Consider the following 16,607-nt stretch of genomic DNA (forward strand, 5'->3'; position numbering starts at 1 on the left):
TATCCTTCCTATTCCTACTCCTAATTGATTGAAGAGATTGTTGATATTGTAATATTACCCATTTCTGATCATTGGGCATATTCATAAGTGTGATATTCAGATATTCACATTCATAAAAGTGTAATCTATATATCATTCAATTCTTCAAATAAATCTTTTAACTTTGCAAAACAACCTTCTTCTTGGTTCAGTGAAACCGGGGGGATTCAAAGAGAGGGGCGTTATATAAGGGTACATCATCCAGAATGAAAAGAACTTTTGACATAAAAATATATAAATAAGGGTTTCCATTGGGAATCCCATACTAGGCATTGACTTAGTTGGAGTGCTGGATTGAAATCCCTTACAAGGCTTAGCACATGGCTCGCCTCGAGAAGACTTTGGAAAGAATCCAGACCTTTGGACTTACTTTACCACAGGAGAAGTGAGAGTTCCTGAAGGATAGCATAGAATTCTTCGGATTAGTTTTCCATGAGAAGGGAATCTCCCTGGACCTGCAGAAAATTTGCGACATTCGGGAGGCGTAACCACCAGGGAACGTGTCTGAAGTCAGGAGCTTCCTGGGGATGGTGACGTATTGCGGTCGCTTAATACCAAACCTGGCAGCCCTCTCCAAGCCCCTCAGGATGCTGACGAGAAAGGACAAAGTTTGGGAATGGGCCGCCAAAGAGCAGGATGCCTTCGAAACCATCAAAAGGGCACTCACTGGGAAGGCATCAATGGCGTTTTTTGACCCGCGGAAGGAGTCTGAGATCATAGTCGACGCCAGCCCGGTCAGACTGGGAGCAGTTCTGTTGCAACAGGATGCGCAAGGACAGATGAGACCGATTGCGTATTCCAGCAAGGTGCTCACCAACACAGAACAACGCTACTCCCAGATCGAGAGAGAAGCCCTGGACGTCCTATGTGGATGCCGGCATTGTCGTATATACATTTTGGGCAAACCCGTTACGGTAGTGACTGACCACAAACCGCTGCTTCCCATCATGGTGGGGTCCTCATCCAAGCTGCCCCCAAGGATCGTACGATGGATGCTGGCCCTGATGGAGTATGGGGTGGTACTGACCTACAGGCCCGGAGCACACAACCCAACTGGCTACCTCTCGCACCATCCGAGGAACGGAGGGGAGCAAGAAGACACAGCACCGGTAGCGGTCAGGGAACATGTTCGCTTGGCAGTGGAGGCCACCAAACCAGTTGCGCTCACCCTTCAGGAGGTGGCAGACGCCTCAAATGGGGACGAAAGTTTTAAGGTGGTCCGTGCGGCCATGATTAGGGCGAATGGAAGAACGTCCTATCCAACCCCAACCGCATGAGTCCAGAGGTGCAGCAGGACGTTGAGCAGCTGTGGCGGGTGAGACAGGAACTGTCGGCAACAGATGAAGGATTAATCTTAAGAGGACACCATCGAATTATCCCACAAGCACTGGTAAGTTTGATGGAGCTGGCACACTGTGGCCATCGGGGACCGGCCAAGACAAATTCAAGTGTACGTCTCAAGGTCTGGTTTCCAGGCCTAGAGGTGAAAGTGGAGGAACATGTCGCCGACTGCATCTGGTGTCAAGCGACTGCCCCAGTTAACAAAGAGCCAAGGATAGAGTCCATTCCCCCTAGTGACCAGCTGTGGGATATTGTCCACGCAGACTTTGGGTCCACGGGTAGGAGGATACACTTCCTAGTGATGATAGATCAATTGTCTTGATACCCCAAGGTCGAGCTAGTAGAGTCCACCTCATTTGACCAGGTGGTGCAAGTCATGGAGAAGATGTTTGCAACACATGGCTTCCCCAGGATCATATGCTCTGACAACGGACCCCCATTTCAAGGGGAGAACTTTGCGGAGTTCATGGCAGACTGCGGGACCACACACCAGAGAGTCACACCCGTCTGGCCCAGGCCCAATGGGGAAGCTGAATGCTTTGAGAACATTGAAGAAAGTGTTCCGCATAGCACAGGGCCCTCAGAACTAACTAAGGAGAACTCTATGCCAATTCCTGGGGGAACACAGAGCAACACCTCACTAGGCTCGATGGTGACTGCCGCCGATCAAAGGGGGAAAGTGACTCGTAATTCCAGTTTTTTTCGAAAAAGAGGGACTAAACAAACAAGAGGGAGAAGGTCCCCTGACAAGAGCCACAGGTGTGGAGCAAATGCCAGATGGTAGTGCGGATGATGCGGTGCCTACCCCAGGCGGGACAGAAGGAGATGCCATGGAGGAGCCAGCCAGAGGAAGATACCTCCACCGAGAGAGCAGAAGATGCCCTGCACGATTCTGAGACTATATGATGGGTGACTAGGTTTGAAAGGACCCCTGCCAAAGCAAGTCACCTAATGTTGCCCACGTTGGGCCCAACCCGATTTGGTATGTTACTATGTTTAAGTCTGTGCTGTTTACACTGACTATTTTGAAAAGCTGTATTTTCATTGTTATGAAAAAGGAGGAATGTAATGTAGTCACGTGGCTGTTGTGCATTGTAAGAAATAAAGGGGGCTGTCCCATAACACGCCAGTGCGCGCCAGGAGCCTGACGTGTGTAGACCTGTGTCTGATTATTTCTTCCAGGGACGAGTGGGGCAAGGCCTACATGCGGGGGTCCCGGGGCGTCGCTGACCACAATACCTTACTCTTTGGACCGTAAGGGGGCCCCTACTCCAAGAGCAGCCCCTGCCATGCTCAGATCACACAAAAGCAGAGTGCCTGGAGGAGGACTTTTTGTCTGCCCCAGCAGCATAAAATGCTGTCAGAGCAGGAGACCAGCACACAGCAGCAGCCACTCGGGTCGTGGCCTCCAGGCGATCCTCTGGGAAGAAAAGTAGCAGGCAGCTTTCAAGAATGTCTCAACCAAGAGAAAGAAGGATCTGTAGCGCCAGTGGAACAGGCCCAGTGTCTTCTCTGAGCAACCCTCCAAGGATGTCTGCAGCACGGAGCCCAAGGGATGTCTTGCATTGAAGAGGACGAAGTACCTGTCTGTCCCTGCCAGGTGAGGAAGGGAGCACCTTTGCAGGTTCCCTCTGGTCGAAGAATGAGGAGGAGCCCGGAACAGGAGATGTCTTGAGAATGCTGAGCTTCCAGGAATTCCTCGGGATGCCTCCTCTCAGCAGCTGCAGGATGAAATCCAGACTGTCGCCCAGGGAATGGTGTGGGATCTGCATTTTTATACACATTCAGACCCACACAGGAGCATGGAGGGCTCTACCTTTCTTCCAATCGCACACCATGCACCCATAGTGTATAGGACTGCTTTCCAATCAGTGGAATTATTTGCGTGTAAAACAGTGATTTGCGTGCCATTCTGCCTGCAAATCCCTGTTTGATGAATGGGGATTTGTGGGCAAAATGGTACGCAAATCCCTGTTTTACACACAAATATTTCCATGAATCGGAGTCTTAGGGCCAGATTCATGGAACTATATGCATGGAAAATAGGGTACTTGCGCAGGCAACTGTGCGCAAATCCGCCTTCTTTGATTCATAGAATCGAATGCGCTGTACTTTTCCTGGACTCGCGTTGAGTTTGTGCTGGCTCACCACGTCTGTGTGAGTCATCGAGGGCCTTGAGCGAGACACCACGCAGAGCATGGGAGTGGCTGACTTAGAGGGCTGGGAAGGGGGCGGAACACCGAAAATGGGGCAGAACATGCAAAAAATTGGGTGTTCCGAGCGACGGCCTGCAGGCAGTCCCTTGCACGGCCACTATTGCGTGGCACGAGACGTATTCATGGATTCGATCGCGCAACCTATCGGCTGGGAAATGGCCACGCCAGTTCTCCAGACGATCTGCCACCTGAAGGCAGGCGTAAGTACACTTGCACGTAGGATATGCAGCACAGAGGAGGGGTTGCATGTCGGATTTCGGGGTGCATGTACTCAACCGGGGTTCTGATGTAACTTAGGGGTGCGCGTAAGCAGTGTAGCAGGGTGCAGGAATGGTTCACGGGGGTTTGCATGCAGATTTTCTGAGTTAAGATTCTCCATACGCAGGTTGTCGCAGGGTGCCTGGGAACAGTTACGGTGGACCCTGCGCAGGGTCCCCGAGATGCAGGTATGATTATGGGGGACTCCACAAACTGTTTGAAGTGTGCATGTGTTTGTGCCGGGGGGAGCGAGCAAAAGTAGATCTGGCAGTTTTTGCTTTGTGTGTGGGAGTTTCAAGGGCGTTCCGGCCGCGACTTGCGAATACGGTTACTTTGCGCAAACAATTCCATAGATACGCATTTTTGTTCTGCGCAGGCTCATGCCATGTCCTTCTCGGCACGGGGCTGTGTGAGTTTTTTTTAGCACATTTGCATGAATCGGGCCCTATGTCTCGCCAGTGCCAGCCCATGTCCCTAAAACACGCTCCCGCTCTAAAGAAGGCAGCACATTATCAATGGCAGCACTTGCAAGATTCTGCAACAAGTTATCTGGTGTTCCGAAGGAAGCTAAAGTGTGGTTTATTTGCCATGCTTGTCTGCTTCCTGTATCTGTTGCAGTAAATGAAATTTGCCAAGAGGCCATTCAAATGTTACAGTTCCAGAACTTCTGAATAAATTGCAATACATAGCTGTGAAGTTAAATGTTACAGTATAAAGCATTTACATTAAATAAAAGGTTTGGCATGAACCCTCCTGTAACACAATCAAAATGCTTCCAAAACAGTGATACCCTCACCTGAATGAACCTATATTTGTTGTGTGTGCTATTGCGTGGCGCTTGCGCCACCTAAAACCAAAACTATTGCATTAGAGTACAGCTAGAGAGAAATGTCAAATGGGGCGACAGACCAAGCTTGTAGGTGTTTGGCTATTTTCCCACCCACTGACTGCCTATGGCCATGCTAATCCATAGGACCATTTCCACTCAGTTCCTGCTCCTCCCTGGCCAAACCACCACCTTCTGGGAACACTTTGAGCTCAATTTAATCAAGCCTCGCCATCAAACGTTGCACTCTTAAGTGCCTGCTAGTGCTTTTTGAAAGCAGGCTTCTGAGAATGAATGACTTAATTAGAGCTGTTAACTGACTACTATTTAAATAAAAATGTCATAACCAGCTCATTTTAGACACTCGATTTATAAGCACTATGCGTGTACTTCACTAAAGTCCTGTTGAAAACCTACATTGGGAAAGCCAACAGTTTGGGCTTGTGTATAAGTATTGGGCGTTTGCCAAGCACTGCTATTAGCTGCCCAGGTACTCGCACCATTGTGCACCTGCTTCCATCATTGGCCAGTTAATACCACTTCGGCTGTGCCTGGTGAGTGCCTTTCCCATGCCTACACAAAAGCACAAACTGTTGGCATTGCCAATGCTGGTTTATGAAGTGCTCTTCTACCATTGTAGAAGTAAATGCTGTGGTATTGTTCTCTCGCCCTCTCTAGACTTCCACAGCGGGCGTGAAGAGCAGACCTCTGTCTTCACCCTGATCTGCAAGGATGCATCTGCAGAACGCATGGGGCGTGGAGGGGAGCAGGTCCGTGTCGGCATTGTGCACAAGGACCGGAAGGACTGGTGAGTGTCCTGTTAATGCTGCTTCATAATGTGAGTGATGCCTTGGGCAGCACCATCTTTCCAGGCCATCCTCCCGTTGGATCCACTTGGTAAGTTCTGTTCTCTAACACCACAGATCGAGCACAACTGCGCCGGTCCTGACCTGTGGAATGCTTGCATCTTGGAGGATCTCAAAGGCAATCCTCCATAACCCAGACTCCAGCGAGCAATGATGGCAACATGTTTGGCCCCTTTGCTTAAGGTTATGGTGAATTGCATCTGCGAAATCCGGGTTAAGGGGCATCCCTGAGGACAGCAGCTCACAGGTTTTAATGATCGGGCTAATGAGTCAAACTACCACCTGCACCTCCTCAGAGGTGTTCTTCCTTTCCTCGCCGTCCCCCAGAAGCTCACTGTTTGCAGAGCTCTGGTTTCTCTAGGCTGGACTACTGCAACAGCCTCTTTCTAAATCTGCCTGCCTCTACTTTCCGTTCTTTACAACTCATTCAGAACAGGACTGCAAGACTTGTCCTTGGCCTCAAGCCCAGGGAACGTATCTCTCCAGCCCTGAAATCTCTCCATTGGCTCCCAGTGGCTGCAAGGATTAAGTTCAAGACCCTCTGCATTGCCCACAAGGCCTTCTGGGGCCTGAGTCCTTAATACCTCCAACTCTTGCTTCCTAAATACCTTCCTACTCGAGCTCTTCGCTCCTCCACCTCCAACTCCCTCAGGGTCAGTCGCTTCTCCAAGCAACGAGTTGGGGGCAGATCTCTTTCTCCAGCTGGGGCCTCCCTCTGGAACAGCCTCTCTGCCTCTCTGAAACTTGAGCAGAACCATCTCCGGTTCCGGAAGCAGCTCAAGACCTTCCTTGTTGCTTCTGCCTTCTCTCTTCCTCTCCCCTGCTGATCTCCCGTCGATACTGCACTGGTCACCTGGCTACCCTCTGAATTCGGGACCAGGTCCCTGCCCACCCAGTTGCACACTCGCACTGCCTCCTGGCAACCCCTGCACATGGGTCTGTTTCTGTAACCTAACAGTCCCCTGATCTGACTCCTGCTGTCCGCACTTAACGCTTGCACTTGCCACCTGTTGGCTGCACTATCTGTTGTTTCTGATCCCTTGCTCAGCACTTGCCATCCTCCCCTTCCCCAGGAACTTTTCTCCTCTCCTGGACCTGCGTGGTCTCAATGCCACCTTGCCTAGTAAGATCGTTGCCTTTTGTCCTCCCTGTATCCCTCCCTTGCCTTATTGCACCTTGAAACACTTGTGTATAGATGCATTATAAATGCATATAATTAGGCAATTCATCTCTTTGATTACAATTCTAGCATTATGTTAGCTAATAGTGCCTGTTATTCAAAAGTAGTTTTTTCACACTGCTTAATTGTAACAGCAAATGGCTGTGGGACTGCAGTTGTTAACTGACTAGGCCTGTAGAAGTTGAAGGGGAGGGCGGCGGGCCTGATTGCCGTGGTTACTCCAGTAGCTATTCCAAAGGGGGTCAGGGGTGCGCCTCTCCCTCTGTTCTGGATGGTGCTACTATATGTCTTTCCAGACTTCCTGTGGGATTTCTAGAGCTTCATATCCTTTGCAGCTATGGTTTACAAACGTGGATTTCCACACATTGCCCTCAAGGCCTCATTACAGAGGCAACGCTGAGGTGCCCTCTTGGAATTGAACACCTGAGTCTCAGCCCAAGGTACAGCTGTTTTAACGCCTCAAAGTTCACCTATGTTTCAAGTTACTCAGCATGAAACATAGGTTTCCAAAGAGTAAACCTTCTTTGCTTACCAAAGTGGTGCCGCAAATCCATGTACCAGTAATTTAAGTTAAAAACAAAAAGTGATGGCTGGACGGTTTTGAATTAATCTGAACATCTGGCATTGCTGGGTATGCCCAGACGTGGATCCAGCGCCTGCTGGGCCTAGAGACCCAAGCTACTCCTCACTGATGAGGCGCAACAAGGCTGAAACATTTTTGGCGATGCTTGTGGTCTCGTGCAGAAGGGATGTGACTAGGCAGTTCGGGCTGGACTTGCCCCTTTATGGGGTGGGACCAAGCCTGATTTGCATATGGTTTTTCCCCTTTTGTAATGGCTTGGCAGGCGAAGAACGATGGTCTGGATGGTTGCCCCATCCCCTCTTGATAAGGTCAGATTATGTCCTTTTTCACACAGGACTGTTATACAAGGTACGGAATCTTCTTTTACAGAAGAAATGGGCATGTGCCTCTTTCCCTGCCTTACAGGTGCAAATTAATTTTACCCAATCTACTTCAGGATAATCTCTTTTTTTAGTTCCCTGAAAGAAAATGTGTTTTTCCATGGTCGCTTGGGTAGATGCAAGGCTTTGGCTGTTTTCACCATCCTCACCAGATAAGAAAGGAAAGTTTAATGATGAGGCAGGTAACCGGTTCCACCAAAAGTCCTTCCAACAGTGAAAAGCTCAATCTTTTCTGGACTGATATTCCTCTCAGATGCACTTAAATATGCATCGCTAATTGGACTAGCTTCCTGCAGCTGTAGTTGATGAGTTTCCCATTGGCCCATAGAGTTCTGATGGTACAAAGTTCATTCTTTGCCTTTGTTTTACTCGTAGTATTTTGCCAAAACATTTTGGCCCAAAAAAACGAATAGAAAAATATGGGGTGGGTAAAAGTCATAAGGGTTAGGGGGTGGGAGGATAGGGCATACATAAAAGGGCAGAGGGGCTTGGGTGGGGGGGACACCCCAGATAAAACACATTTGATGTTTCTTTTACGGCAAATACATGTTGGCAAAAAAACTAAACTGGGAAAAAAAAGAAATGGGGTTCAATGAACATAGAACCATTCTGATGTGGCATGTTGGAGTCTGTGTGGCTGTGGTGTGCTGAAACAGCAGCTACTCTGGAGTTGCTACTAGCCAACAATATCTTCATACCACACATAGGAGGCACAGAACAGGTTGGGAGACCTGCCTTTGGGTGGCAAGCTCATCTTTTAACCTACAAGGCACATGCTCGATACAGCAATACGATAACTTGTGTAATCTTAGCATAACTGCATGTGAAGTTCAAGTCTATTTCTCGTTTCACTTCTGAAGGCTGATCAATGCTGCACGCTTCATATGGGTGCCTCGCCCCATAGATTCATAATCTTTTGAGATGTCATCCAGCTTCACAATGGTGCAGACATTCTCACATCCACTATGTGCCATTCTGAGGCACCGCAATGGCTCAGTCACAGTGTCCGTGCCACCCCATTCATCAGAAGTGATGCCCTATGTCTACACCCGCAGCCACATAAGCCCTCTGAATTTAGTTCCTTTTTCTGCGGTAGAGGTTGCTGGTTCTTTGAACAGCCACCACTTTTCTGCACGCATTACAAAACCCTTCTAAGTAGGAGATCAAGCCCTGTGAAGACTGTGGGAGAGTGATTCTCACCTGCATCAGTGCTGTGTGTGGTGCTGGAGGCAGGTGCACAGCAGAGAGTATTGTCCCCTGAAAAATCAGTGCACACCAAAAGCTGTGCATGAGCAAGTGGCCACAGTTTTTATAGTCACCAGCAAAAATGTTTGACAAGCCAACTCTGTGAAAGGTCCACTTTGAGCCTTTGGTTCCAGAATGTCCTTCTGGATCCAAGGAAAAAGAAAAGAAGCATCACTTGAGCTGTTGGAGCGAGTGATCAAACACACTTGTCATCATCACTGAGTTAAGGACCTGAAATTACAAAGTACTCTACGATTAGACAGTCAGGATTCACCCAAGCAAAATATTTGGATATGCCCTTTAGTAGTCAACAATTTTGGTAGTAAATCTGACCACTTCCTGGGAAAATGTGAAGTCTCCAAGGCCACAGCAGACTCATTGAGCATGGTTGCCCTCCTCCACGTCATGTTTTGCATCCTCAGGGCAGTGGATGCTATAAAACGTACTTGTACCCTGATAGGGCTATGATTTCAGGTCCGAAATAGCAACAGCTGAAGAGGCAGGATTTCATCTCTTCAGAGTTAGGGGAGAACACTGGGGACAGAGACCTGACTTCGTTCTGGTGAGCACCCCTGCTGGAAAACCCCTTTAAAGAGCACTTTACCTTGCATTCTTCTCTTGGTGGGGGCAGAATAAGAAGTGTGGCTTGGGAAGTGTTACCAAAAGACCACTCAATCTTCTAGGCGTTGCTGTCTTCCAGAGCTGGAATCTCTACCCAGCCCCATCCTCCCCTTGTATCTATGCCCCCTCCAGAAAGAGGTCTTGCAGCTTTTGATGAAGGGAGCAGTGGAGCTGGTGCAATCTTCTGAAGTCTGAAATGTCTGCTACTCGAACAAGGATTGCATGCTCATGGCTCACTTTGGATATGAGGCTACAAGCTTCGCCAGAAGGAAAAGGTCAAGATGGCCATACTAGCCCTAGCCACCAAGCGGTGGAGGTGCAAGATTGGCTTGTTTTATAATATTTGAGGGACATGTATTGTCATGTCCTGTTTCTCCAGAAGTACCTTCAGTTTGAGGAACGCTCCCTACTACTTTGCTGCACTTTGGACTCACTTTGGCCCAGGTTGTTCACAAATGTAATGGCTGTAGGTGGTGGCCCATCTTTGCAAGGTGATGGTTCATTTTGTTTCCAGCTAAAGCGACCCCCTCCACAAGGGTCACCTTGCCCTCAGCTTCGGCGTGCAGCAAATACGGAGATTAGACACAGACTGATCGGTAAACCAACCTTGTATTAGATAGAAAATACACAGCATATGCGCTCAATAACTCCTCAAAAGTGAAGAGGGCATATAGACACGTCAAGGGCCAATTGGAGGCTCTACGCACCAAGCGAGCCGAAAGACACCTCTTACACCGGAGGCACTGGTACTACATGAAGTCGAATAAGGCAGACAAATTGCTAGCCAGACAATTGCGGGGCAAACGACAAGCCCAGTCGATAAAAGCCCTGTCAGACGAGCATGGCCAAAGATGCACTTTAACTACTGAGATGGGGAAGATCTTTCAACAATACTATCAAAAGCTATATGCCACAGAAAACCCGAGAGAAGCAGAACAGATCACATATTTGAGTAACGTGACCCTCCAGACAGTGACGCAAGAGGAGAAGCAGAGACTGGATGAGCCTATATCAGAGGAAGAAGTGGAGAAGGCGATTAAGGAACTACCCAAAAACAAAGGACCAAGCCCGGACGGTTTCACAGCACAATTCTACAGAACATATATAAGAGAACTCTCCCCGTATCTAACAGAACTATTTAACACCTTCAAGGATCGCTCGGACATCACCCCATCCATGAACGAGGCAAAGATTTTAGTCTTCCACAAACAAGGGAAAGACCCGGAAACCCCGAGCTCTTACCGCCCCATAGCATTAATCAATCTGGACGCAAAGCTATATACCAAAATCCTGGCCAAGCGCCTAACGGAGGTACTTCCCAAGCTACTCCACAAGGACCAGGCGTGTTTTATCCCCAACAGAATGACCCACGACAACACCAGACGGATCATACATCTGATTGAAAAGGTTGGACACACCGAAACAGCGGCCATTCTCCTAACACTCGACGCAGAAAGGCATTCGACCGTGTGGAATGGTCAAGGCTATTCCACATCCTAGAGAAAATGGGTCTGGGAAGGAAATACATAAAAATTATACGAGCAAACTACAACAATCCATCGTCTCGAATAGCAGTGAATGGGTAACTCACAGACTCATTCAAAATTCGGAGAGGCACCAAACAGGGGTGCCCGCTTTCCCCGCTGCTCTATGCCATCTTTCTGGAACCACTCTTGCAGAGGATCAGAGAAACCCCAGAAATACAGGGTATAGATATGGGAGGAATAACACACAAAAGAATGGCATATGCAGATGACATGCTCCTCGCTCTGTCGAACCCTAAGGAATCCCTTCCGACACTGATGAGGGAAATGGAGATCTATGGCTCCATATCCGGACTAAAAATCAATAGACATAAATCAGAAATCTTAACCATAGCGGGGAACAACGAAGATATCCAAAATCTCGCAGCAGAGCTCCAACTAAAAAACAGCAGTGAAGGGGATCGAATACCTCGGAGTAACCCTCACAAACAAAATTGCCAATCTCTATGCAGAAAACCTCCCGCGCCTCCTAGAAAAGATCAAAGGAGATCTTGCAAAGTGGAACCCACTCTCAACTTCGTGGTGGGGTAGAATGTCGGCAATAAAAATGATAGTCCTTCCAAGGCTACTGTACAGCTTACAGGCGCTCCTGATCCGAGTTCCCCCCCTCCTTCTTTAAAGCCCTCACAAAGGCTACATCGAGATACATATGGCAGGGTAAAACCCCGAGAATATCGAGCCATACACTAAATGCACCAAGAGAATGGGGGGGAATGGCCCTGCCACACTTCAGAAGATACTACGAAGCGGCCCAACTGTGGGTCCTCAAAGAATGGATCCCCAACACCTCACAAAAGATATGGGAGGCACAAGACGGAGCGGTAGCCAGAAACTGACTCCACAAAGTACTGTGGACAAAGCCGGAGAATAGACACCAGAATGTACGCATTAGCAAGGTACTGAGTACTCCACTAGATATATGGAACAAATCGACCTGAAATGAAATTCTAACAATCGACCCAGCTCCCTTTATGCCGATGCTAGACGACCCAGAATTCCAACCAGGCATGGAGAAGGGGGCCTATCACAAATGGGAGGAGGCAAACTGCATAAAAGTCGGAGATGTTCATAGGGCAACAAATGAGATCATTCTCGGACTGCAGAGACCTATTGGGGCTGTCAACAAAGGACACATTTAAATATGATCAACTTTGCCACTGGCTCTCCTCTCCACAGATAAAACTGGCAATGAGCAGAACCTTAACTCCATTTGAAAAATACATCCTGACAAATCCCGGAACCAATAAATTTGTATCAACCACATACAGATTTCTCAATACACCGGCAGAAAATGTCAAATGGCTATATATGAAAAGATGGGAGACCACGCTGGGGAAAGAGATTCCAAAAGAACAATGGGACCACCTATGGAACATCATCCCTAAATGGTCTAAAGCCATCCAGGTGAGGGAAGCGTGGATCAAAATCATGATCCAATGGCATTACACCTCTGGAAAAATTACACAAAATGTATCCGTCCACGCAAAGCAAATGCTGGAGGGGCTGTCCCTCAGCAGGGAACTGGAATACATCTGGTGGGATTGCCCAAAGCTATCACAATTCTGGACAGATGTAAAAACCCACATGCAAGCCATGTTGGATGGGGCCGGGAACCTGAAGGAAGAGGTATGGATGTGTGGCTTGTGGAACCCTAAAGACAGGACAATGACGATTTCCCCAAAAAAAGAATTTCATGGGACTCTTGACAGCGGCCTGGCTTGAAATAGCCCAAAAATGGAAACAATCTCCACCGTCCAACCTAGAATGGCTCAGACGAATATGGTCCCATATCGCCATGGAAAGAATCACCTACAATCTCCAGGGAGAAGCCCAAAAGTTTAGCACAGTCTAGGTACCGCACTAGAACATCTACAGAGTGACTATATGTTACAGTGCCCCCACAAAATCCGTATCATGGACCTGCTTACCTAAACTAGAACTTTAAAGAACTTGAACCCGCATCAGAGACATATCAGCATTCCGACGGGAGGGGAGGTGGGGAAGAGAGGGGGAAGAGTTTAGGACTGACGTTCGGTCCGGTTTAGTTTGTTTACACATAAACTACAGAACGATTTGTAAATGTATGCCTGTATTTATACAAATGACAATAAAAACATGTTAAAAAAAAAAAAAATACACAGCATACAAAGTGCTCAGCTGATAAGCAGGAAAATACAGCAGGGCAAGTGGCGCCCAGTTGGCACTCTGAGCTCTCAAGGGACAGCTCTTAGAACGCAGGCTATATAGCATATGCAATGCGGTTTAAAGTCATAATGTCGAAACCAATAATGTCGAGTCATTTTTTCGAGAAAAAAAATGTCAAATTTTTTTTTTTAAATGCATTTTCTTTTCGAAATGGGGGGGTTCCCCACCCAACCCCCCTTTTTTAATTTTTTTTTTTGTTTTACCCATTTTTTTATCCCGAACCCCAAAATAAATATATAATTTAAAAAAACAGAATTCGACATTTTTTTCCAACATTATTTTTTCGAAAAAATGACCGACCACCATTCTATGCAATAGCTAATATATTATAGCAGTCAACATCTCTCTTGTGACCTTGTGACAAAGCCTTGCGGGGACATCGTGTTGTACTATGGATAAGCAGCATTCACAGAAACCCTACTGTTATCTACCATATATGGTGCTAATGCTATACTTGTAGAGAGTAAGCAGAAGAGAAGGTCTAACTTGTCCATTTGCCTTGTTACAGGGTCTTGGTCTAACCTGCTCCAGGGTGAGTTTGGGCATGTCAGAGGAGTGGAGTGCAAAGGGAGGCAGAGAGGAAACTGAGGGAAAGGCAATATGGAAGATATGACGCCTAAATGTATGAGGGAGAGCCTAATGTTGCATAGCATAACCATACTGCCACATCAATGTCTTTCGTTATCTCGACACGTGGTCCTTTAGGTCGGGTCAGAGAACCTGATGACTTGTTCCCGCCAACATTTCTAATGAATGGAGAAGTACATATTGACTTCTTCTGACCACCTCCATTTTGGTAGGGGTTATTTTGGACATGACGTTTCCTCTTTTCCAGAAGGCTGGACCAGCCCTCATGTAGCCAGTGGCCCCGTGGGGCCCAGCTAGAGTGGCTGCATGTCAGTCCCCTGAAAGAACACCTAGACGCCAGGGTAATAAAAGTTTTTATTAAAAGTGGGGTGTATGTTTTATTTGTGTATGTATGCGTGGGCAGGATGGAATGTTTAAAAAGAAAGGAACAATAAAATAGAATTCCTCGGGCCAGAAAAGGGCTGCGCAGGGAAGTGAAAAGAATCCAGAGAGGATTTGAAAAAGACAGCTAGAAAAAGAGTTGGAGGATTGGAAGAGAAGGAGAAAGACTTACCTGGAAGGGTTGCTGCCTCCAGCAGCCGCCCAGGGCCTGAATCCAGATTATGGCACCAAGCAGAGCATGGGGCACCCGCCCAGAGACTGAACTAGGGGGCCGAGTTGGAGATGCAAAGGGCAGCTCGGCCGGCCCAGGGTCGTGGATCTGTCGGCCTGCATGGGAGTCAGACCGGACGGGTGAAGCAGTATCCAGGGCCCATACAGTGTGCTGGGGGTGGTATCCATGAGAACTCTCCCTGCTCAGGGGAAAGGAAGAGTACACCCTTGCATGGACCAGGGCTGGGAAACAGGGGCTACAGTTAGACCACAGAGGCACAGTTCTTCTCAAATTCGCAAGTTCCAGCTGGAATGTTTGAGACTGTGAGGGTTCCTGACTGGAGCTTTTTCCTTCGTTCCAGAAGCCAGACTGAGCATTTGATCACAGAAGTGACCATTGTGTAAGTGAGTGATTCCAAATGGCAAGAGACATGAGCCCTTGTGTCTAAGGCAATCAACAGATTTGCCAAGAGTGCCAACGTGGCGTGTTTCTGACCAATCTTCTTCAGGGTACTCTATTTCATCAGCCATGGCGATAGTTACATTATTGAGAGGGGTTGGGCCCGTCTCCTCCATTTTGTGAGCGGCCCGTGCGAAGGGAACAAGAGATCCTTTCACATCAATCATTTGGAATGAATAGAAATGTGCCTGGCATCTTCCTTGCCATCCGTCAGAGGGAGAATGTTGCAAGTGTTGCTTGACAATCACACCACCATGCTTTATAGCAGCAGGGTCAGTGTGGGGACGCGCCAGGTGTGTATGGAGACCATGCTCCTCTGGTTTTGGGCGTCCAGCGGCAAGATATCTATAACAGCGGGTAATCGGAATGTTCAAGGGAAAGCACTCATTCGATCAATGGTGGTTTTATTCCAAGTGGGAAATTCAATGGAGAGATAAGAGATCTTCTACAGGCAAAGCTGGCCTATTCAACAGGTTTGCTTCCAGCCAAACCACAAGCCCAAAGCTTTTTGATTCAGGAGAGTTTTTTCAAGGGGTTCCCTGGGAGGTGCACTGGCCTGGAGAATGGCCCCCCAATCGCCTTAGTCTGTACACAGCAGACTTAGTAGTTGATCCTGTTGGACATGCAGTTCTGCCCTTCTTGGAGGGTCCCGTGGAGGGATAATCCTCTGTTGCATGCTTGCGTCACAATATTTTGCCCTAATGCCAAGCAATAGAACTTTATGCCTGGATTTTGAGGGGCTAGTGTACCAGAACTATCTCTAAGGAAGTTCAGGGGTGAAGGTATTGGCTCATTGCCAATATACCCAAATCCATCTATGCTTGTTATTGGCACATTGTCTCCATTTGATGCCCTGAAAGGGCCTGATTTAGATCCGTTCTATTCTTTGGCTCAGTATGGTTTCTCCAATCTGCCACCAAAGCGGGCCTCAGTAATAATGTAGTTGTCTCTTTTGGTCCTTTCGGTTTTTAGGAGGGTCCCTATTTATCTATGCTGATAAGCTCAGTTTCTTAAAGAATTGGGGAACGCTATCACCTTTACCTAGCAATCCTTTGGTTACTCCATCATGGGCCCTTCATTTGAACTTGCTGTCATTCATGTCCTTAAAAACTACTTGCATTCAAAGTTAAGCCAGTGGAATGGTGTGTTCTATCAAATGTGTGTCATAAATGTATTCCATACAGCGCACTAATCATCAAGCAACGCAGCCCATTTAAAATAATCCTCAAAATACCAGTTCTGCAATTAGGAGACTATCAACTAATTAGGAAATTGCATCATCAGTAATGGGGCTCATGTTTATATACATAAGTAACCATCTACTTGGTCATTCTTCTTCAGCCAACACTCATTCTCAGAAATCCTCCAGCGTCTCCCTTTTTTAATCCAGCCATTCTTTGCTTGCTATCGATATCCAACTCACTTGAAATCTTCTTCTTCCTTGTTTTTGTTTTTAACCTTTCTTCTTAAAACCACTGCTTGTGATTCCTCCACACTAGTTACCAACAATAATTGTATATCCTCATTTATTTGCTTTCCTCTATATCATGGGTCCACAACCTGCGCGTCTGCACATGTTTTGGACTAGGGGTCCCATGATCTTTGCACCTCCGACTTTGCTGTGTAGCACTGATGGGAGTTGTAGAGCGAGATGTTGCATGCGC

At 47.6% G+C, this 16,607-nt stretch overlaps 1 protein-coding gene across 1 annotated transcript in view; it reads left to right on the forward strand.

Annotated features, from left to right (window-relative positions):
• Positions 1-16,607, forward strand: part of TRIM45 (tripartite motif containing 45) — a 151,824-nt gene that overhangs the window by 104,131 nt on the left and 31,086 nt on the right. Inside the window, exon 4 of the mRNA XM_069635771.1 lies at positions 5,359-5,488. Coding sequence (XP_069491872.1) covers positions 5,359-5,488 — 130 coding nt within the window. The remainder of the gene's footprint in view (positions 1-5,358; positions 5,489-16,607) is intronic.

The sequence above is a fragment of the Ambystoma mexicanum genome, chromosome 7p (genome assembly GCF_040938575.1).
Source record: "Ambystoma mexicanum isolate Mex_15411 chromosome 7p, UKY_AmexF1_1, whole genome shotgun sequence".
NCBI classification, from domain to species: domain Eukaryota; kingdom Metazoa; phylum Chordata; class Amphibia; order Caudata; family Ambystomatidae; genus Ambystoma; species Ambystoma mexicanum.